Genomic DNA, 24,242 nt, shown 5'->3' with positions numbered 1-24,242 from the left:
GAATTTTGAATGTTGTCTAAGTACTGAAATGACTCTGTCCCAAGTAGAGCTTAAAGGTAATATAAAAAGTGCATTAATTTGCAGCACCTAAAGTATAACTCAGCTGAAAGGTTTCTTGTAATGTATTTTAGCTTGACAAGTCAACACTGCCCCAAGAATGAGTGATTCAAAACAGCACAAGGTACACCTACCTTTCATAGACCTTTGCATGAATCCTCAAAAGGACAGCAAAAATGAAAAAACAAGGGACTTACTACATTTCAGGTATAGATATGGACATACAACAATCACTCTGGATTCGGAGAATCTAGGAAAGATGCTTTTAAAGCTCAGGGATTTCAAAGACTCTGGTTTGCTTCTCAAACATTTCTGAGTGATTCCTCACTCTGCCCATTAAAACTGGGAAAAAAATCCGTGACCAAATTTGCATAGGCACCATTTTGTGGGGTTTTCAAAACTCTCCTTAGGGCCTCTTTTTTGTTTTAATGTTGTTTAGAGAAGCAAGATGGGCTTGTAAAGCAGTGAGCAGGAAAAAAACCACCAACTGTTCATGTTGCTAAAGATCTTCCCTTGGCCTTCAAATTTTGACTACTTCACCTGTTCTGTTTTTTTTCATAAGCCTCAGATTTTGAGTTCCTCAGGATAGCTACTTTCTATGATTAGTTTTGAATGTGCCTGGATTGTATTTATCAAAATAAATACTGTAAAAAAGACAATTAAACAGTATTAGTTCTGCCAAGTTTCTCCAAATTCTTTTTATTTTTAATCACTCAGAGAACAAAGTACTAGTACATTACAAGCATTATGATTTTCCTCACAGCAAAATATCAATATAGAGCTCTGGATAAAAACACAAGTGCTTTATAGAAATATTAAATTTTTTCTTACGTGGAAAATCCATCTTTTCCTCACACACAAGAAACGCAACTGCAAATACTTTCCCAACAAGAGAGAATATGCCTTTTTTTTTTTTTTTTTTCCTTTTTTTCCAGTTCTGGATTTTATTTTTAAAGGACTCTTAAAAAATCTGCATAGACTACTAAAGAGCACAGACACACGGTATCATTCTTCTTCATAAGTGTTCTGGAAGATTTAGTTTATTGTTTTCTTACATAGTATATAAATCCTTATAGAACTTGATACTATTTCCAGTAGTTTGCAGATTTTTGCCAGCACAATGCAGCAACAGGGAGAATAATTCTGCCTTTGAGAAAAGGACTTTAATACAACTGTTCTATTTAACATTTACCTGTATTTAATATTTATATCTGTTCATCACTCAAGATACTAATGGCTAATTTGGCTAATTCAAAGATAATGAGGCCTATTATGCATAACTGATGCCTCTTTGCTAAAGACATACTAAGAAGTAATCTTTTCTGCAGAAGACAAGAGCTGTCAGAAAGGCTGTCTCATTCTTAAAAAAAGAAAAAAGGTGATTTTACATCTTCCATTGTCTGAGTGGGATTAGTGCTTGTGAATGCTCCAAGACCACAACAGCTATTCTGTACCAAACCACCACAAGTGCTGATAGTGGCAGATGCTGGTTCATTCAGCCCTAGATGAACCTCTGCAAATTTTTTGTGGTAACTGCTGTCCAGGACAAGTGTATAAAGACAGCCTACAAAGTTTAAATCACACAACTCTTACATGTGGCATCAGTGTTAACCTAACTCCATTCCTGATAGTTTTGAATATATATCTATTTTACATATATATTATAAAAATAGTTCAGATATATTTTCCTGAGATGCCAACTGGGTAAGACAAACGACAGATTATCCAAACAGCCTACTAACTTGTGAGATATACAGCAGCATCCTATGATGCACACATAACTAGCGTATACAAAGGTTAATGCACATACATTTTTCCAGGTTAGAATCATAGAATAGTTAGGGCTGGAAAGGACCTTAAGATCATCTAGTTCCAACCCCCCTGCCATGGGCAGGGACACCACACAATAAACCATGTCACCCAAGACTCCATCCAACCTGGCCATTCTTATGTTCCAAAAGTTCTATTTTTTAAACCTATCCTATAAAAATAAAGTTTTATTTTTAAATAGACACCATTTATAAATGTTAAGTATACAGTCATGTAAGAAAACTCATCTTTTAACCAGCTTGCATCCCGTGGGACTTCTTTGATGATTCTTATAAGCTGACATAGCAATTTATAAGGTTTTTTTTTACCACCCTATATTAATCAATATAGCCCATAAAGGAAATGCTATCTAACAAGAATAATCTTTATTTAATTTGATTGCCTCTATGGAAATCAAATTATTTTTAATGATTTGTATAATGTTTTCACTTCTAGCTTTGATGACTATTTGTTGTTCATACTGGCTTATTCAATTAAGAGTTACATGAAATGGGTAATGGATATTAAATATATGACATACTGTACACCTCCCCAAGAGAGCTGTGCTGTATTCCTGCAAGAGTCTCCTTATTTGCTTAACTGACACAATACCAGTTTAAAGGAAGTACTGCTAGCATGACATTGTGGTGCAGAGGCACCACAGGCTGAATACATTCACTTGTGTTCATGAACTTACTTTCCCCGGTAACGTTTTGTAGATGAACAATACATCCATAACAGCGATCAGGGCACAGCTACTCTAATAATAATTCACTAGGACTGTATCAGGTTTAGCAGGTTAAAAATAATGGCTTTGGCTAGAATTTGATCTCTTTTAATCATCAGAATAATTAACATTTAAACAGAGCAAATTCTTTCAGCTTAAAAGATTTTGTGGTGCAGCAATAAACGAGGGCAGGGTATCTGCAGGCTCAGTTAGGGGCTTCTGGGAACACTGTCTTGGGAAATGGTCTGATTTCAGGTACTATTTTCAACTACTACTACTATGTCTGAAAGCATTTTTACAATATTTTAAAATGTATCGATTGTAATCTTGCTAAAAGACAATTCACTAAAAAATGGCTAGCAGTGCAAAACACGCTAACAGCAACTGTATCATTAATTCAGAGTTTAAGGTTATAAAAGTACACTTAAATTCTTGGTAATTTCTCTATCAGTTGGTGCAGCTTTAGAAATTTTAGATTCTATGGTTCTCCAGAGTTGCTGCATTAGTGTGATCATCTTTAACTTTATCCTAGTGAAAGAAAATAATTTGCTTTCTAGTAGCCATTTCAGCTTCCTGTAAAATTGTCTCTCTAGTCACCTCCGATATGAATGATCTGAATTAAGCTGAGGGAGTCTATGAGAAATTACATTTGTTAATTTTGCATTTGACTTTTGACAAGAAGTACTTAGTTAACAGTCTCCTGTTAAATATTTAAAAGTTGAATAAACTGTATCTTTAACCCTATTCTTTAACAAATCAGAACAAGATTTTCTTTGTTTTTTAAGCATCTGGCTTTCTGCCCTATATTTGACACAAAATAGGGTAAAACCTGCTGTTACTCTCCAAAGTATGAACTGGCAAAAAACCTGGGCAACAGCAAACAATAAGAACCAAGACAGGATGGTAAATAAAAAAAAAAAATAAATCAAAATATTTAGAAAATAAGACTTTTCCAGTTGATCATTCATATTCCCATATTAATCACGTGATTAATTGGTGTACACCAACTGCTACTTCCCCAATAACAGAGTTTTAGATAAAAGTCAAAGGTAACATTTATAAAAGTGGATTCAAGTATGATAAGTACTTCAGCAACGCTTTAGTATATGCTTCTTTCCTATACAGTATTTTTGTAGGTATGTGATCATAGATTGAACTGAAAAATAGGCTTGAAGATTTCATTGAATCTTCATTTATAAAATTCATATGCATATAAATACACATACCTTAAAGAATTCTTTCTTTTCAACTTGTTCATTGCCATCTGTATCCAACATTTTAAAGGCAATCTGAAATCCCGTCTGGGGTTCTGCAATAGATTGCAAAAGAACTTTATTGTAAATACACACACACACACACACTTACACTAGTACTTAAATATTTAATGCAAAAGGAATATGGCCTATGGTTCAGTTCTCCATTGTTCTGCATGTATATGATATTTCCAGTAAACCATATGTACCTCCTCCCATATAACCAAACTTTTTTGAGCACCTTTTTACTACCCTTTCAAGGGATAATTAATGCAATGGCAAACAAAGAAATGCCAGCAGTGCCTAAGTGCAACCATAAATGTCCATCTGATCCCAACAACTGTAAAAATGTTGTATGTCGTATCCCGGTCTTAGATATCTCTTACAGATGTCTCCTTAATCCCACATCACTTCTGAAGTTGAGCTCTGCCTTGTTTATTAGAGCTCGTTTTCAGGTGAGAAGACTAGAAAGTGCTTTGACAAACCAATAATTATTCCCAAACTGCCTGAAACAGCTAGTGTACCTCTCAGGTAGTTCTTGCATGCATTACTGTATGCCAGTATCTGCAGTCTTTCCTAGTCTTCCCCAGCAAACAGACCGATCTTGTAATCATGGCCAGCTCTCTCGGCTCCTGTTCCTGCTGTGTTAGCCCCAGGCCTTTTCTTCCTTCCCTTTGCCTTCCTCCCTAAATGTACTCAAATGTTACTGAGATGTAATAAACCACTCTTTCTGGCCTTTTTGGACAAAAGCACGTTTTGTATGACTCCCATCAAGCTGATTTTTTTCCAGGAATTTTATACAATTTTACCCTGCATTTCCTTCACCAAATGGATGTTTCTTTTCAACACAAAAACGTAATGAGGTCTGAGTCTTGCAGGTACTATAAAAACACAGTGTGTTTTGAGCTCCTTCTCACAATTTCCTGATCTTGCTTTGCTTATAGGAGGTAAACTCACTCATTAGCAAGTCCACACAGGAGTAGCATGCTGCTGAAATGTAGTTACAGTTCACTACAGTAGCAAGCACTTATCCCAGTAATTTCTGGTAGCAAGTGAATTAATTCCACAACCCAGTCAAGTCAAGCATTAATATGAAAGCCACAGACTTATTGTCTTTAGAATATATTCATGTTTCCAAGAATAATGTTGGACTCATGAGGGCAGTGAAGCAGTATCTCTAAAAAGCTCTAATGCCTTTGCAGTTTTTCTTTTGGAAATATATTCTTCCAGCTCCATCCTGTAAAGTTGTCTTTTTTTTTTTTTTTTTTTTTAAGGGAATCTTTCTGCAGAGGAAACAAGTTGAAGAACTATCCCATTCCTTTTAAATGCTAACAAGATGCTTAAAGTAAGTAGTACTTCTTCATTTTAGATGTAACTACATCTTCATCAGCCAACTAAAGCTCTCTGTGGAGTGACCCTGTGATGCAGAGATATTTTATAAATACCCTTGCAATCTGCAGAGCAGATCCCTTCCTTGGCAACTGGGTTGTAATACTCAAAACTGGCTTCCTTTCCATGGAAATGCCACACACTAAATTTGCGTTACTAGTACAAAAGCAAGATGAGCATATCCTATAGCATATTTAGAGAGTAAAAGTAATTGATGTATTTAATAGTAATTCATACCATCTGTGTTGCAGTTTTCAGATAAGAGAGCTGTTACTGAAAATATAGGCCCTAAAGCTGCTTTTACTGTTCAGAGATGACACACTTATCTGACATGATGTAACCCCAAAGGTATGCGCTCGAAAAATAAGCATAGTTCAAAGACTACCTCAGACATATTTGTATTTAATTAGAATCAGGTAAAATTCCAAAATCTGAACAGAAGAGCTTCATCGTGACTGTGAGTGCAGGTTAGACTTAGGTGCTTCCCCTTCAACTATTCCTACGTTGACCACCCTGTCAACTTGTGTGACTGGCTAATTGAAATGAAGCTTTGAGTAAAAGAGCCAAGTTCAGCTCTTGGGCAACTTCACCAGGCAGGTCTTTACCAGAAGCTCCATTAACCAATTGCTGAAAATTAAATTCAACACAGCACTGGAAGAAAAAAGATAGCAATAATACAAGGCACACAGCAAAAAGAGGATCACAGAGGGCAAAATATGACCTTTGCTGCAAAATAACATTTTCAAATTCAGAGTTACAGAAGTGCTTTTCTATGACAGGCAGCACAGTGTGGTCAGCAGTGTCCTGGAACCAGGACCCTGGATACCTGGTGACACTTCCCATTTCCATATTGCTCTGTTGGTGACTTCTTCTAAGTCACTTATATATTAATGGCGGTTTTAAGAAATCTCAAATTAATTCTCACTAGTGAGAGAGACAGGTTGTGTAAATGGGGACTGACTGACATGGGATACTTGTTAGGCAAAGATAGAGGCACTAACACGTGTTGACATTTGCTTTCAAACTGATCTGTGTGACAACTCTCTGTGTAACCAAAGCAGCAACATCGGCCACTGCATTTTTATCCTGCATCAAAATGTGCCTTTGCTTTTGCAGTTCAATACATTCCTATGTAAATTCTGTGAAAAATAATGTTGCTTGATTGTCTGGAGAAGTGGAACAACTTGCTCTTATACTGCTTCAGCCAGTAAATCAGCATGAATTTACTTTCAGCTGCCACTGATTTTTAAAGAAATAGAATCTTTGGCACCTATTACTGCAACTTTAATTAAGGTATTTTTCTGAAGCTACAATGTGGCTCTTGTGGTTGTCATTTTAAAAAAAAATCCTTCTTTTTTGAGTTGCAGCAAATATTTTAAAATTGACTTTCTAACTGGGCTAGGCCCAAATTATTTATGATTTAAAGAAACCACTTGAACACATGGTATAACTCATGTTTGAGTTGTGTGTAGGACTGGACAGTCACTACTGGTGATAGAGTGTATTTGTATGTTAAATATGTTATCCTAATGCACATACCATATTTAATACCGTGTACTGGCTGAAATATCCAAAGAAATCACTCTTCATGCCATGCAGTAGGAACTAATGCAGTTCTAAGAGGTGACATAAATTGTAAAAGGGCTACCTAAACTGTGCGAGAGGTGTGCACCAGTGATCACCATCTGTGAAGGCTGGACATAATCTCTCCATTCTCTAGAGACCTATGTTACTTGTTCATGCTACACTGTGAGAGGGTGGGTTAGTAGAATAAGGAAAATTTGTCCATTTGTGTAAGTTGTGGACCTCTCAGCCACAGAAGTGATGAGGCTCAAGCATCTACATTCTATTGCGGCAACAGTGACTGCTTCCTTCTCTCCTTTCCCCATTTGCTGTATGCCTGGCTTTGTCTCTTGCTTACAATGTTAGACCTATGTAAGTCAGTCAAAACAAGACTGCATGTGGACTATTACACGGACACGCATGAGGACTACTTTACTACTAGTCTATGGGTCTTACTGAGTAATGCTTATTGCACGCATCTCAAACCTCAATATTTTCCAGTGCCACCTACATCTCACCAGAACAGCATTGGGAGGTGGAAAGCATGGCACAGCGTAAGTGTGGGTGAGGACCCCGATAAACCAAGATCACTTCCACGCACAATAAAAATGCCTGCCGTTTGCAGATAAAGCAAGTACCAAACAAAAATGTTTTTCTAAAAGGTGTCTGATAGAGAAAAAGGAAGGAGGCAAAGGAGGGGGCAGAAGTACCTGCAAAATACTTGGAGAAATAAAGTCAAAAGGAGAAAATAATAGGATTAAAAGCTAGAACAGAAAGACACTGTGGAATTCTGCTGTTTATGTATATTATCCATTGCAGAGGAATTAGAGATGCGTGCACGACTGCGGGAGTATGATATAGTAGGCATCACAGAAACATGGTGGGATGGCTCCTGCGACTGGAGTGTTGGAATGGAAGGTTACAGGCTCTTTAGAAAAGACAGGCCTGGCAGGCGGGGAGGGGGAGTTGCTATTTATGTTAGGGATAGGCTGGAGAGTATGGAACTGTGTCTGGGGATGGGTGAGCAGTCGACAGAGAGTTTGTGGGGGTCAAGGTTAAAGGGAGAACAGCTATGGGGGACATTACTGTGGGGATCTGTTACAGACCGCCTCATCAAGAGGAATCTGTGGATGAAGTGCTCTATAGGCAGATAGGAACAGCCTCACGCTCACAGGCCCTTGTTCTCATGGGGGACTTCAACCACCCTGACATCTGTTGGAGTGAAGGTACGGCCCGGCACAAGCAATCCAGGAGGTTCCTCAATTGTGTGGAAGACAACTTCCTTCTGCAAGTAATAGAGGAGCCGATAAGGAGAGGTGCCGTGCTTGACCTCGTGCTCACCAACAGGGAAGGGCTGGTTGGAAATGTGACGCTCCAGGGCAGACTTGGTTGCAGTGAGCACGAGATGGTTGAATTTGAGATCCTTGGTACAGTGAGAAGAGCGTGCAGCAAGCTCCCTGCCCTGGACTTCAAGAGAGCAGACTTTGGCCTCTTCAGGAACCTGCTGAGTAAGGTTCCATGGGATATAGCCCTAGAGGGCAGGGGGGCCCAAGACTCTTGGTTGTTATTCAAGGATCACCTGCTCCAAGCTCAGCAGTGTTGCATCCCAACTAGAAGGAAGTGTTAGAACTAGAGGGCCAGGAGACCTCCTTGGATGGATAGGGAGCTGCTCAGGAAAATTCAAAGGAAAAAAGAGGCTTATAGAAGGTGGAAGCAGGGACAGGCGGCCTGGGAAGAATACAGGGATGTTGTCCAGGAAGCTAGGGACCAGGTGAGGAAGGCTAAGGCCCAGTTAGAATTGAACTTGGCTAGGGATGTTAAGGATAATAGGAAGGGATTCTGTAGGTACATAGCGAATAAAAGACAGACTAGGGACAACACAGGCCCCCTTCAGAAGATATCGGGAGAACTGGCTACCCTGGATTTGGAGAAGGCTGAGGTTCTTAATGACTTCTTTGCCTCGGTCTTCACTGGCAAAGTCTCTGACCGCACCACCCAAGTCTTGGAAGGCGGACACAGGGACTGTGAGAATGAAGACCCTAGGCCCACTATAGGAGAGGATCTGGTTCGAGACCATCTTAAAAACCTAAACGTACACAAGTCCATGGGACCTGATGAAATCCATCCATGGGTCCTGAAGGAGCTGGCGAATGAAGTTGCTAAGCCACTGGCCATCATATTTGAAAAATCATGGCAGTCAGGTGAAGTTCCTGACGACTGGAAAAAGGGAAATATAACCCCCATTTTCAAGAAGGGGAAAATGGATGACCCAGGGAATTACAGACCAGTCAGTCTCACCTCTGTGCCTGGCAAACTCTTGGAGCAGATTCTCCTGGAAGACATGCTAAGGCACATGAAAAACAAGGAGGTGGTTGGTGACAGCCAGCATGGCTTCACTAAGGGGAAATCCTGCCTGACCAATTTGGTGGCCTTCTATGATGGGGCTACGGAACTGATGGACAGGGACAGAGCAGTTGACATCATCTACCTTGTGCAAAGTGTTCGACACGGTCCCACACGACATCCTTGTCTCTAAATTGGAGAGACATCAATTTGATGGGTGGACCACTCGGTGGATAAAGAACTGGCTGGATGGCCGCACACAAAGAGTTGTGGTCAATGGCTCGATGTCTGGCTGGAGACCGGTAACGAGTGGTGTCCCTCAGGGATCGGTGTTGGGACCGGTCTTGTTCAACATCTTTGTCAGTGACATGGACAGCGGGATTCAGTGTGCCCTCAGCAGTGTTTGCCGATGACACCAAGCTGTGTGGTTCGGTTGATACGCCGGAGGGAAGGGATGCCATCCAGAGGGACCTCAACACGCTTGTGAGGTGGGCTGATGCCAACCTGATGAAGTTTAAGCAAGCCAAGTGCAAGGTCCTACACCTGGGTTGGAGCAATCCCAGGCACAGCTACAGGTTGGGCAGAGAAGAGATTCAGAGCAGCCCTGCAGAGAAGGACTTGGGGGTGTTGGTCGATGAAAAAACTGAACATGAGCCGGCTTCAGTGTGCGCTCACAGCCCAGAAAGCCAACTGTATCCTGGGCTGCATCAAAAGAAGAGTGACCAGCAGGCCGAAGGAGGTGATCCTGCCCCTCTACTCTGCTCTCCTGAGACCTCACTTGGAGTATTGTGTGCAGTTCTGGTGTCCTCAACGTAAAAAGGACATGGAACTGTTGGAACAAGTCCAGAGGAGGGCCACGAGGATGATCAGGGGACTGGAGCACCTCCCGTATGGAGGCAGGCTGAGAAAGTTGGGGCTGTTCAGCCTGGAGAAGAGAAGGCTGCGTGGAGACCTCATAGCAGCCTTCCAGTACCTGAAGGGGGCCTACAAGGATGCTGGGGAGGGACTATTCATCAGGGACTGTAGTGACAGGACAAGGGGTAACGGGTTCAAACTGAAACAGGGGAAGTTTAGATTGGATATAAGGAAGAAATTCTTTACTGTGAGGGTGGTGAAGCACTGGAATGGGTTGCCCAGGGAGGTTGTGAATGCTCCATCCTTGGCGGTGTTCAAGGCCAGATGGATGAGGCCTTGGGTGGCATGGTTTAGTGTGAGGTGTCCCTGCCCATGGCAGGGGGATTGGAACTCGATGATCTTAAGGTCCTTTCCAACCCTAACTATTCTATGATTCTATGATTCTATATCTGAACACATGAATAGTAGGCAACAACCTTCCAGACAGCACAATAGCTTTTTACACCACTGCATGAGCAGTTAATGTCCCATTGTCCAAAATGACTGAAACTACTGTGAAACAAATTATTTTTCTTCCCCCACTGTTCTTCTTCCCCTTGTTATGTGGTCCTGTAACCAATGTCTCTCCTCTCTCAAAGTCACTTGTCAGACTTCTCTCATCCCATGGAGCAGGGATTAGCATGATTTTTGAAGTACTGCTATGGATCAATGATGACACTACGCAATCAAAGTTATATCCACTTCTATTAATGCCTTATCATTCTATATATGATAATTCTTTACATTTTCCTACAACACAGAAATTTAGAAAATATCAGAAACAGTTACTGAGAAGCTGTTAGTAGCTGATAATTTACACGTAATACTTACTTGTAAGGATTGTCAGCAAAAATAGGTACTCTGCATAAGATATCAACCCTGAAATAAAAAGAGTTAAAAAATGACTTGCAAACCCCCCAAAATACTTACAGCAAGACTTGAAAGATCATATCTTATAAACATAAAAAATATAGTCCAACATAATATTAGTTATTAAAGTAAGCCACGTTATTATTTAATAAAGTTTTTACTTCTGTTTTTAGTGCTCTGATGGTAAAATTCCCTATCCAGACATTCATCAATGTTCATGTCTAATCAAGAAAGTAAGGTTTATTTGGTATTAATAAAAGGCCTACACTAAATCTTTGGATTCTCACTGAAAACATTCAATGTTTATATAAAAGGCAAATAAATTAAATGTGCTTTGTCACATTTAGTACCTGGGAGGAGAACTACTCTAACATACCCTCAAGGATCAAAGTCCTCCATCCTTTGGCAGGCTCATGAAGGCAGAGAATAGCTTTCCTCTAATTCTCAAGGGGAACATGGCAACATGCAAAGCTGCCAAGCTGCTAGATTGTGCTGATAGTACTGCTGGGCCATGTGCCAAGAGGAGGCATCTTTTTTTCTCTTTTTTTTTCTTAAATAGAAACATGTCCTTTCTACAAAGTGAAAGTATTTTCCCCCCTTTTGAAGGAAAATTCCAGTGTTTTCGTTTGAAATACCGCCTTAAATGAAAAGCCTGAACAAACACAAAGATGTGATAGCGTCAAAACAGAGCATACAAGCTAAAGATAGAGAGTGCATAATGAGAGTGGTTAAACAACAGAATCTGAACCATCTGCCCTGCAATAATGTTTGGAGAAAAAATGTGAAGGGCTTTTTTATAAATTGTTTTTGAAAATAACTGAGCTACTTTTAACTTCTGAGCTAAACATCGTATAATGCTGAAGCTACTTAAAATAAGGAAGTTCAAATATGCCTATCTATGCAAAGATAAACTAATTTTTATAATTTATATTTAGTTAATTGAAGATAAGGAATCCACTTAAACTTCAGTGATAAACAATTAACTTCTGATAAATTACTATGCAGAACCAACAGCATTTATATTTGACCTCAGACAGTGACCTAATACTAAGTTTTAAGTACGAGAGTTTAGAAATATTAAATTACTGACTGCAAGAGTCTGAAAATGTGAGAACAACTTTTAGCTAAAGACTAGTCTAATGCTGATCTGCTTGCTAACTCACTGCGGTTCCATATCTCAGCTTTCCTCTCCACTGAAATAGGACTATTCACCCTATTATCCAGCATGCATCATATGTAAATCAGCACAGTACTACAATCTTGTACAACCTTGTGGAAATAAAAAATACTTTTATCTCAAAGATTTAAGTTTTGCTTACAAGTTTTACAGTTACCGCCATTGCAAGAATGTAAATCACTGTTTGCATTGCTGAAAAACTTGGAATCGTGTTCCTAGATGAAGTGTCCTGGATCTCTACAAAAAAGAAAGAACTTCTACAATTTTGGTTGGGTGTGTTGGGTTTTTTTTTCTGTGTGTGTGACACAGCAAAATAATGTTTAAAGGAATAATATAAAGGAAGACAAGACAAGGCAGTAACTTTTCAAGTCTATATAGAAACCCTAACCCTAACCCAGTCATGGACTGCAATGGTATCAGCACAAAGATCCCTGCCTGACACTTTAAACAGCAAGCGCTGAAGGCCAGCATCAATGTTCAAGGAGAATTGGTAGTTTGCCTCTTGGCTGTCTTGAGATGTGCTGCACAGAGAGAGTCTAAGAAAGACCTGGAAGGTGAAGATAAGCAGCTTATGTGAGATAAAACAGAACAAGGAGAGGTCAGTGCTGGGATACAAAAGAAGAGATTATATAATAAAAAGGAGTCATGTAAGAAAAACATATTTATCAAAGCATCTGAAAAGATATTAAGATATTAAGATGGCAGATTATGTTTGTTAAACTTGTAGTAATTGAGACACAAAATGTCAGACACCTGGATAGTTTTAGCTATATGGGTAGACAAGAAATATTGTACCCTATAAAATTTTGCAGAAAGACTGCAAAATTTATCTGGAGATGGTAGGATGCAAATAGAAGACCAATTTAAGGACAACACCCTGCTTATTGTCTCAAGGGAGAAGCATGATGGCTCTATTCACTCAAATTGCAGGGGGTTGGAAAGAACAGCCTTGCAAGAAATGGCAGGGTGAGCCACAGACTCTGTTTTCATCATCTTATCATAAGCTGATTGAAAAGTTGATATAGTAAAACAGGTAAAAAGGTAAACATAATAAAAATATGCAAAAAAAAATCTTTATTGTTCTTTAAAACCCATTTCAGGGCCTTGAGCAAATCCACAGCTTGCCTGACATTTTCTGGCAGACTGATTACACTAAAATACTTTGAGATAAGAATTTTTTTAACTTGTGTACTGATTTCCATTAAAATTCTTATTTTGATTTTATTGTCCCTTTACTACCTGAGGTGAATAGCCAATTTACCTGATCCATAAAGTAAATTAAATATTTTGGTAATTTTATTTTCATTCTAGAGTAATCAAAGTTACTCAAATTAAAAGATGCAATGCAACAAATTAAAAAACCCTCAAATAACAAAACCAAACTCTGAAAATATTCATGTCCAAGTGAAATCTAAACAATTAAAGCTTCCCATACAATTGAATGACTCAGCATACTTGCAGCCAAGCATTTGCAGTTTAGCGTTGGCAAAATACTGTAATTTTCTAACACTAAATGAACCCTCCCTATACCTCCCTAGAAATCTCTACCCTCAAACTTGATAGCAAATGCTGACAGTACAATATTTTTATCACTGAATAAATCAAAAGCATACCCACAAAATATGACATGAATTTTAAAACTGCCCACTAGAAGGCAGAATTCTCTAGCATTACATTTTACGAACAGGACTGCTGACAGTTTCCCTCTACTTGATATTTAAATAACAATTTAAAGGTAGTTAAAATAAACACAGCTAAACAGTGGAACAGGTGTAGAGTCATTATTCTGGTACTTGTAAAAGTAGTATTAATCCATGAACATTTACATTTAAAAAATGTAATAATAATACATCTCAAAGTAAAAGCATCAAAGTCACTAAAGAGGCATCATGACCAAATACTGTAAAAACTCCATGTGCTGCGGAGACATATGGATGACAGCAATGAATATTCCTGCATCGTCTCAAACTCATTCCTGACCTCTGAAGGACAGGGTATGCCAACCTACAGTCCTAAGCAAGGGGAGATCAATGCTTTGTCCAGAATGCAAAAGACGTCAGTCTGAGCTTATCACCAAACCCACTTTTTGCCAAGCAGTCAGCTGGCAGAAGTGCAATAAAAGGAAGCTGTGCTGATTTGCTATGTTTTCACTTTCTGTTGGAGGACTCCTGGTTTTCCCAGGCAGAATGCTTTGGGGATTTGCAGTGTCAGCCACAAGAAAAAGAAAGGCTCTACAAAATGAGGGATAGAGAAAAAAACACCCAAGAATTAAAGACTGGGAATCCTTTAAACACAATCCTGGGAAAGCACATGATGGTTATTAATTTGAAAAGGCAGCAATAATTATTTAATACAAAATCCATCCTTCTCTAAGACAGGAAAAAAAGGTTCAACTTTGTGCAGATATGTTTCAGGGCTGCCGCGGTATGCTGGAGCTTGCAAGGCACCTGGCTGAAGACCCATCCACTCTGGCAGAATGATGTAATAAACAAACCATAGGCAGAATAAGCCATAAGGCCAAAGGGCAGGCAAAACACGGCAGGCTCAGATCGAGAGTTGCTCTCTTGGCACAAGCTGCCAGCCATGGCCAGAGATCTGCTGTGCATGGAGAGAGAGTTGCTCATGTCTGCCAAGGAACTGCAGCAGTGGAAAGGCAGCTTTATTTTCCAGAACCATCCATGGGACAAGGGATTCAGGCTGAATTCTACCACACAGAGTTTGTGAAGAGACACTGTAGGTCTTTCTCATTAGTTTGGGGATTTCAGTCTTTGTTACTGTGAAATAGTTAATTACTCATTTATTTCGTTTCTTTGACCCTCTTGTTTTTTTCTCTGCAATTAATTTATCCTAATGAGGTGTTTATTTGGTGTTCTTTAGCTCCCTGTTGTTAAACAAGCATCCCAACTCTCAGAGTTTTCTCTTTATGTAGCCTGATATAAGGTGAAAAAGCTGGGTGAAAAGAAACAGAAGCACATCAGTGTTGTGAAGGGTGACAGAGCTGTTGAAGATGAAGAATCACAGAATGGTCTGGGTCGAAAGGCACCTTAAAGATCACCTAGTTCTGAACCCCCGCCATGGGCAGGGACACCTTCCACTAGACCATGCTGCTTGAAATCAGGATACCACTTTACATAATTAGATACAAATTTCATTTTTAGTCTTAGTTTCCATGCATTTAAGTTACATAGCTGAACAGCAGCTTAGTAACAAGTCTTAGAAGTCCATTTTATGCTGAAGTCATCCCTTTAGCTCTTTTATCCAAGTAGGCTTTCTGATTTCTGTCACGACTTCCAGCACCTCAGAAGGCTTTCAATTCCCAGCCCTGCCTCTTTACTGTCTTGCATAACTGAGAGTTTTGCTAAGTAGGCAGCTACTGGCTAGATGGGAATGAAGTCAAAACCCTGAAACCTTCTTTAAAAATACATTCAGTTCATACCATATAATGAGATAAAAAGCAAGATGTACTTTTCACTATGAAAAGTGCTCATTACCTTTATCACCAAGCTCTCTAAAAAAGGTCGGTCCTGGTTTAGCTTTGGTAACACATTGCAGTGCAGCATCTACCTCCTTTAAAGACACAAACAAGAAAATATAAAGCCAGTTTTCAAAGAGAAGTCTATTCAGCTGAGTAACAGAAAGAATGCAAGTTCTTTTGAAGAAGTAAAGGAACATTTTGCTTACCTTTTTTGTCAGTTTCTTGGCTGAGGCTTTACCTATTAAAAAAAAATATCATCATTCAATAACAAACTGACATTAAACTTTGATCAGGTTCTGTGGCATTTCTTCAGATTTTTATGGGAAAATGCTAAGTAATATGAAACAGAGTATTTTGCAACAGGCAGTTTGTTTCTAATTCCCACAATGATCAAGAAAGGACAACATTTAAAAATAATATGAGCAGTCTGTTTGAGTGTTCTTGAAACCTAGAAGAAACCACAGCCCACTGGTATCTATGACTGACTTCCTAGTGGGATTTCACGTACTGTGATCTACAAATGCAGTGCAGATTCCAAAGCATGGTTATACAGTAGGAAACAACTGCAGCATTTAGAAAGGGATTTTCATGCTCACATAATAATCCTTCAAGTGCAGGTTGAGTATGCAAAAACTAAGAAATACTAAAAAAAAAGAGAAAAAAATGAAAATGTTGATGCTTCTATTAAGCAGAAGTAAACTGAAAAACTCCACCTCATGAAACAGCACCAGATGAAACCATGCAGACTCCTAAGTGCTTATCAGTAGGTTCAAGTTTACACACTCAAATAGGGGAGCCACTGGCAGCAGGGTAGGTTATATTCCTCTCTAAATCACCAATTTGAGGAACTGCAATGTATTATCAGTGGAATGCTTCAGCTGGTTAGGCAGGGACCTCAGAAATCCTGCATTCATGGACTGGCAGGAGGCTCCATGCCTTTGCAATTTTTCTACCCTATCATAGAATAGTTAGGGTTGGAAAGGACCTTAAGATCATCTAGTTCCAATCCCCCTGCCATGGGCAGGGACACCTCACACTAAACCATGGCACCCAAGGCCTCATCCATCTGGCCTTGAACACTGCCAAGGATGGAGCATTCACAACTTCCTTGGGCAATCCATTCCAGTGCCTCACCACCCTCTCAGTAAAGAATTTCTTCCTTATATCCAATCTAAACTTCCCCTGTTTAAGTTTTAACCCATTACCCCTTGTCCTGTCACTACAGTCCCTAATGAAGAGTCCATCCACAGCATCCTTGTAGGCCCCCTTCAGGTACTGGAAGGCTGCTATGAGGTCTCCATGCAGCCTTCTCTTCTCCAGGCTGAACAGCCCCAACTTTCTCAGCCTGTCTTCTTATGGGAGGTGCTCCAGTCCCCTGATCATCCTCGTGGCCCTCCTCTGGACTTGTTCCAACAGTTCCATGTCCTTTTTATGTTGAGGACACCAGAACTGTACACACTGGTCTTTCTCCTCAGCATTTCCCCTCATACAGTTCTTAAAACCCTGTGTCATTCACTCTCCCTTCCTTAGTCACCAGTTCCCCTGGATTCCAGCCAACCATTTCCTTCTATTTAGTCACACTATGCAAGCACAATCTGAGCTGCTTGCATTTGCTCTGAGGACTGGTGCCCTGCATACAACAGGCTCCTCTGCTCCATGCTCAGACTCCAAGGCTTACTCTGTCACATCACGGGCATCTTGCATCCGAAGGGTCACCAGTGCAGCACTGCTGTTTGGAAATAGACATGATGGAGCTGGTGGGCAGCTATCGACAAACTTTTACCAAGCATTTTAACAGGCCCTTAATTTAGCCAGATAGATGTGCTTTCTCAGTAAAACAGCGAATTTCCATAATGCTGGCAAGACATGCCCAGCTGCAGGAGGTCTCCACTGGCAGAGTTTGGCTTCAGATGACAGAAGCTGCTGAAACATCTCAACCAGCAATACTTCCTTTTTCAGCACAGGCAAAACAGTGCCCTGGCTTCTGCTCCCTGAACTGGGAATAACAGTTTTGATGATAAATTCCTCTCCCTGCCCCCAAATCAGCCTAAGGCAGACACCTGGCACATAACATTTCAACCCAAATGTTTGAGTTTGACAAAAGTTATAAGCAACTAAAATTAGGTTTTTAATACCGAAGTGTTGAGTGACCCCAGCAACAGGTGTTACCAGCACCACCTGTTACCGTGGATGAATACATTTTTATGCAGTGCGTGTATATGTATTTTCACCCATATATATATGTATAAAGCTACATAGATAGAAACCTTCTAGCTCAAAGGATGTATTAAATACTCTACTTTGTCTCAGTTGAGATAAAGGAAGTCAGACTAATAATGGTTTGGGAAAACAAGGAAAAATCATGACATCCAGTAAGGCTGAATCCTGAGCAGTGCGATTTAACACCAGTTTAACACTGCCCAGTGCTGCAGAACATTTTAATGAATGGCTATCTAGGTAATTAAGTGGTTCAGATCTCAGCTCTGAAATGTCGCCATCTCTGTACAGTGTATTTCAATGTGGAATTAAGCTACAGCAGCTTTTTCAGCTCTGGGAGACCCACATAGCGAGAAGCCTTATAGGAGGAAATGAGTCAGGCTGTAAGCCTGATAAAAACACTATCTGAAATAAAAAAGGGAAAACCACTCTGTATTGAAGCCAGCCATACACCCAAATTCAGTTAACAGGAGGTCCACTCATTCCACTCTCCTGTGGCCCCAAGAGCATCACGTCTGGGACAGTACCCACTACTGCAGCAGTGTACTGGGCAGTAGCCTCTTGTCAGCATCCAGGAGGACAATGGAGACAAGCTGTACTCTGTGAGCTGGAACAGTAAAGGCATGCATAACTGATGCAAGGTAAGGAGAAAGCACTGGGAGCTACAGTTGAGACACTAGTTGGCCAAACTTGTGAGGCTCTATGGTTAAGTCCATATTTCTCTTCATTTTGTATTCAGCAAAGCAACTTTGAAAAACTTCAGGTACTCAGCTGTAGATATATGGACTTTCTTTTCACAACTGCAACTGCCTAGAGCTCATACACGTGGCTGTGGAAGCCATCAGTATCTGCTCTCTTGCATTTAGCTGTGGCCACCCCTGAGATGACATTTAAGATATTGACAGGCCAACTGACTTCTTTCAGAGCTGAAAAGACAGTAACAACAATACAGAGGTGCTCATGCTACCTTTGAGTAGGGAATCTTGGCATGAGTGAAAAGACTAGTGGAGGAAAGGAAGCCTTTGCTGAGCGGCAGAAGAGTAAGAGGACAGTCACATCACCCCAGGATGTGGTGAGGGGCAGAATAAGGTGGGTGAGAGTCGGTTCTGACTACAGCTGACTACATAAGGGGCAGCTGCTACAATAAAAAAAAGGAAAAAGGGCAGGAGGGAAAGAGACAGATTGAGAGATAAAGGTACTTCTCTTTTCTAAGTAGTAAATACAACACAGTAATAAATATGGAGCCTTTGAATTGTGTTCTTCTCAAATGGGCTTAAAAATGAAAATATTTTATAATCTAGTCAAATGAAAATGGCATACAGATGTCAGCAAGCATGTCACCAGTAGGTGAGGAATTTATTATAAAAAGACTGACAAATGGAACACTAGTGTTATTTTTCATATTGCCATTTGTGTAAGGTATTAGAATAAAATCTTATAATAATGTAATATTTTAAACTGGAGAATGAGTTGCCTCCAGTAATTATTTGACATTTTTTAAGAACTAAATCCAGTTATATTATACTGAAACTGTCACCATATAAAATCACCTGTGAAGACTTAAATCTCAGCTTTCACTTGGAAACATTAGCTACTTTTATTGTAGCATTCATAATATTCCCTGAATAATAATTTAGCTTTTGGTGCTTATTCTTTCCAGTTATTCCCAACTATTCACTTCTTAACAATGAGATCCCTTTAAACATCAACAAGGGAAGCTCTGCTAATATTGCATGCTACCATAGCAAATGTGTAGCCCTCTGAGGAACCAGGTCTTTTAAGGCCTTGTCTACAATAATTAGCAAAAGAAGGTTAACTCCTCTCACAGAAAACGTACTGCAAAGGTATGAGCAGTTTTATTAGCCAGTTCAGACACTGAAAAATTAAAAAAGAAAAGCCTCTTCGTTCCTATCAATTAAATTTGATGCTGTCACTACAAATATATCAGGATATAAGTCTCTCTTTGAGGAATACAGGCAATGCTTATAATTATTAGGAACTATTTCATCTAGTAAGTGAAGGATCTGTATGATGCACTTTTCTATAATTTTATTCTTCTATCTTGATAGATAGATTCTTACTAATACGTAAAATTAATGATATATTAGAGAACTCTGTAGTAGTAGCAGTCTTACTTTGGGATCAGAAAAGAAACCTGGAATTTTTATTGTTTTGAATTTGAATGAATGAGAAGAAAAACAACTTTTTTCTTTTCCTCCAGACCTGCCAAGACTGTGATGGAATTCCAGCTTTAAGGACAGTGAGCATTTTTAAGGGTCCCTACGTATTTTACAGATGCTGTCATCTAATTTTGACCACCTGTATCGGATACATGAAACAACCGTATCCTGGGCTGCATCAAGAGGAGCATGACCAGCAGGTCGAAGGAGGTGATCCTGCCCCTCTACTCTGCTCTCGTGAGACCTCACTTGGAGTATTGTGTGCAGTTCTGGTGTCCTCAACATAAAAAGGACATGGAACTGTTGGAACAAGTCCAGAGGAGGGCCACGAGGATGATCAGGGGACTGGAGCACCTCCCATAAGAAGACAGGCTGAGAAAGTTGGGGCTGTTCAGCCTGGAGAAGAGAAGGCTGCGTGGAGACCTCAGAGCAGCCTTCCAGTATCGGAAGGGGGCCTACAAGGATGCTGTGGATGGACTCTTCATCAGGGACTGTAGTGACAGGACAAGGGGTAATGGGTTAAAACTTAAACAGGGGAAGTTTAGATTGGATATAAGGAAGAAATTCTTTACTGAGAGGGTGGTGAAGCACTGGAATGGGTTGCCCAGGGAGGTTGTGAATGCTCCATCCCTGGTGGTGTTCAAGGCCAGGTTGGATGAGGCCTTGGGTGGCATGGTTTAGTGTGAGGTGTTCTTGCCCATCGCAGGGGGGTTGGAACTAGATGATCTTAAGTTCCTTTCCAACCCTAACTATTCTATGATTCTATGAGGTACAGACACACCTTTCATGGACAAAAAGCCATCTTAACTTTTTAAGTTGAATGAATACCGAGTCTACTTAGAAGTCCACAAATTCTGTGCTGTTAGCCAAGAAACTTAGCTGACAACTGTAATTATGAAAACACTGCCAAGAGCACCTACGTTTGCCTTTATTTGCCCTTGGCAAACCTGGGTATTTTGCCACATATATTTCTTACAATAGAAGTGTTTCCATCATCTATCAGGTTTTTACACTAAGATGTAGAACGAACCTGACATCAATGTTAGGATTAACATTAGGAAGGGGCTGAATTAAACAAGTACCCATTTGCACTCAGTAACACCCATTTACATCTATACAGCTAAGGAAAGGTTCAGATCTGACAAAGGATGTTAGAGCCAGAGTGAACAAAATCATTATGATCAACCATTACAAAACCAATGATCAAATACCAAAGCAAAAGTAGAGAAATTACTACTATCTGCAAGAAAACAATTTTAGATCTGCAAGTTGCTCTGTTTTTGTAATATGAAAATTAAAATTAATTCCTGAGTCAATCTTTTTCCACAATCTTAACTTCTAATGAGAACAGTGTAAAACAGGTATCTTATCCTAGGAGGAGAACAAACTCCTGACCCTTTTATTAGCAAAGTCACTGACACAGTTTGACCAGGACTTCTTTCTAGCTCCATTTCAGATAGACACAGTGATAAATTAAAAAAAGAAAAAAAAAGAAAATTGTTTCCCATTTTTTTTTAATTTCAGATGGCAATCATTGCTAACTTTGCTGTTTGAAGTCATAGTGAGGTATTAGGAAACCAATCTTTTTCATGAAAAATTAAGACAAGAATACCATTAAGTATGTCATAATTCAAACAAATTCTGATTCCACAAAATGATGAGTGAAATAAACCTTTTGTGTTGGATATGATCTCACCACACTCATAATCTGAGGATTAGGGCATTTTATAAACCCAAACCACTGTGTGCAGCTCATCTCTTTACAGTAGAGCCTGCCCTGCAGCTCTGCCTCCCATCGGAACAAGAATTTGTATTTCTCCATTTAGTTGGCTGCCAGCTTTTACACAAGCTGAACTCTCAGAATCCTGCCCTGCTGAACTCTCAGAATCCTGCTCTGCGTGCCAGCAAGCTGGGTTAGCTAAGAATCATGTTGATTTCCTTGGGGAGATCCTATTAAAATTTTTGTTTAAATTAGCCTAAAACAGAAGACCATTGACATTCAATAGCTTGTATTTCATTTCCATCTCTCTCTCAGATATTTTTAATCATACTGGACAAGTACCTTATCCGAACAAGGTGTCCTTTGTTTACCTGCCTTATTTACATTCTCAGCTCTTTACAGCTCTTCTATGCATTTATAAAGTATTTACTGCTAATGAAACCAATAATGTAAAGGGCAAACATTCAAGCCAGTAATTAGTTCTTTAAGGATTCCTTTTGAAACACTGGTGATACTGGAGATAAATCAAGGATAGCAAAAAAAAGAAAAGAAAAAAAAAGCTTTTTGAAAGCATGACAAATCAAATGGTCAGATTGCTATGATAGCTTCTGGGAAATTAAAATCCGAATAATAAATGAGTGTGCCATTTAAATGAATTAAAAACCCACTTCAGCTAGAAAGCTTTTACTGAACTAATGTATTGCTCCATTGAAAGGTAATTGATAAAAGTAATTTCGATCACATGAATTAGTGAATTGAACCACCTGAATTAAAATCCAAGTATGCCCAGTGGAAAAGGCAATTTGCAATAATAGAAGCTTCTGATATACTTTACAAAACAAGCTTTGCATCTGTCTTTCTTTATTTAGAGCAATTGTTCCTCTGAGGAAATGAGAAATACACAGTGTTGGGCAGAGGCCAGCACGAGCAGATATCCATTTCAGAGGAGCAGTTGCATCAGAGCCAGTTAATACCAGAAGGTTTCTCTGTGAGTAAGGCAGCTCTAGGTAAAAAAGGTGGATGCTGAAGCAGGGAGAAAGCATCAAAGGATGACACAGTCTTTTAGGAAACTGGAACAGATTAAAAAATTATGATAAGCTAGTTTCCAAAACTGTGTGAGACTGCAGCACCAAGTCACCAGTGCTGCCAGGAGTTCCAAAATAACCAAAGTCATCAAGATAAAAGCAGACATTATGGTGCTCACCAGAGCACATGAGCAGCTCAGTTCTCACCGGGACTGGATTGTGGCTGGAGTCTGTGGGGGTGCAGGGATGGCAGGGGAACAACTTTTCCTTAAGTACCAACCAGGGAAAGTGACTTGCTCCAAGATTTGCTCTCTTTCTAATAACATACCAAAACTGCAGATAGGAAAAGCTGAGAAGAGGTTCAAACTTACAAGCTTACCACATGAAATGCACTGCAATGACACATACCATATAGACAGCTATTTCTTTCAAAACATCAGAAAAGTCTAACACGCAGCAAGAAGCCAAGCAGAGAGTGTATTTGCAGATGAGCATCTCCCCAGCAGAAGAGGCTGCCCAAACTGCATGGGTTCTGAGCTCAGGACTGGAGGAAGCATCCAGAGGAAAAATGTGTCATGTGAAATGCAAATCCTCAAACTTCCAAATAAGCAGCTCATGCTCGGTTCCTCTGGCTTCATTTAGACATCTAAAAATTAGATGCCTAAATCCAAGTTAGTGATCTCTATGGTGCGTTGCTGTAACTATGATGGTGTAAGAACATATGTAGAAAAGGGTTTATAATTAACTTTGAAATCTGCTGCTCCTATTTCAGATCTGAAGAAGAGCTCATATGCCCAAAAGCTTGTCTAAATTTTTCCAACTTACAGCAGCTGGTCTAATAAAAGACATTAGCTCTGTTTACAAACCTCATCCTGACTAATGACCCCAGGCTCCCTTTATAGCCAAGGGAGAGAAACAAGCAGAGCAAAAAAGCAATTTATTCCCAATTGAGATAGGTGTCTCATACAGGCCTTTGACTTACCTGTTTCCTTCCATTAACGATAAAGACATGCTACAATCACTTGCTCTGACTTGACGTTAATCTTTTATATATGTAAATTAAGTAGAAGAATCCTTCTGCATGCAGCCATATAACTCACACCATGATTGCCTTTTGTATTTGTTATATCTGTAATATTTTGTTTTCAACCTCCTATCTATCAGCCCAATGTTAGCAGTGCTGAGGGCATGTATTGCTGTTTTATCAAGAACTTTGTCAGATATACAGGCAAAGTGTACTACAGTTCAAGAGGCAGAGTGGCTACATAACTGGATCAATAAAGTATTATAAAGGACAATTAAGATTACCTGGAATAAGCTGTATCCAAAATACATGTTCTGAGACCAGAACGGTGGAGAATGACTCTTGCCAAGCTAGAGTTCAGACTTTTGAGATGGATGGCATCTCCTGAATCTGCACAAAGGCGTGGACCTTCCACAGACAGCAGGTAGGCAGAGCCCCAACTCAAGAAAAAAGTCTTAGTTTTAGGCTTGAGATGGTAGTCAGTCTCAAAACTGACAGCGTGAGATAGACTAACCCTTC

The 24,242-nt window shown here is 39.7% G+C and overlaps 1 protein-coding gene across 1 annotated transcript in view; it reads right to left on the bottom strand.

Moving 5' to 3' along the window:
- The window catches only part of MICU2 (mitochondrial calcium uptake 2), a 162,986-nt gene that overhangs the window by 27,890 nt on the left and 110,854 nt on the right, over positions 1–24,242 (bottom strand). Inside the window, exons 3-6 of the mRNA XM_080612817.1 lie at positions 15,764–15,795; positions 15,574–15,649; positions 10,867–10,914; positions 3,820–3,902 (exon numbers count right to left, since the gene is read on the bottom strand). Of these exons, the coding sequence (XP_080468943.1) occupies positions 3,820–3,902; positions 10,867–10,914; positions 15,574–15,649; positions 15,764–15,795 (239 nt within the window). The remainder of the gene's footprint in view (positions 1–3,819; positions 3,903–10,866; positions 10,915–15,573; positions 15,650–15,763; positions 15,796–24,242) is intronic.

Source organism: Psittacula echo, assembly GCF_963264785.1.
Source record: "Psittacula echo genome assembly, chromosome: 3".
Lineage (NCBI taxonomy): Eukaryota > Metazoa > Chordata > Aves > Psittaciformes > Psittacidae > Psittacula > Psittacula echo.
Note: the sequence above shows the minus strand (reverse complement) of the source record. Positions and strands in the feature narration are given on the sequence as shown.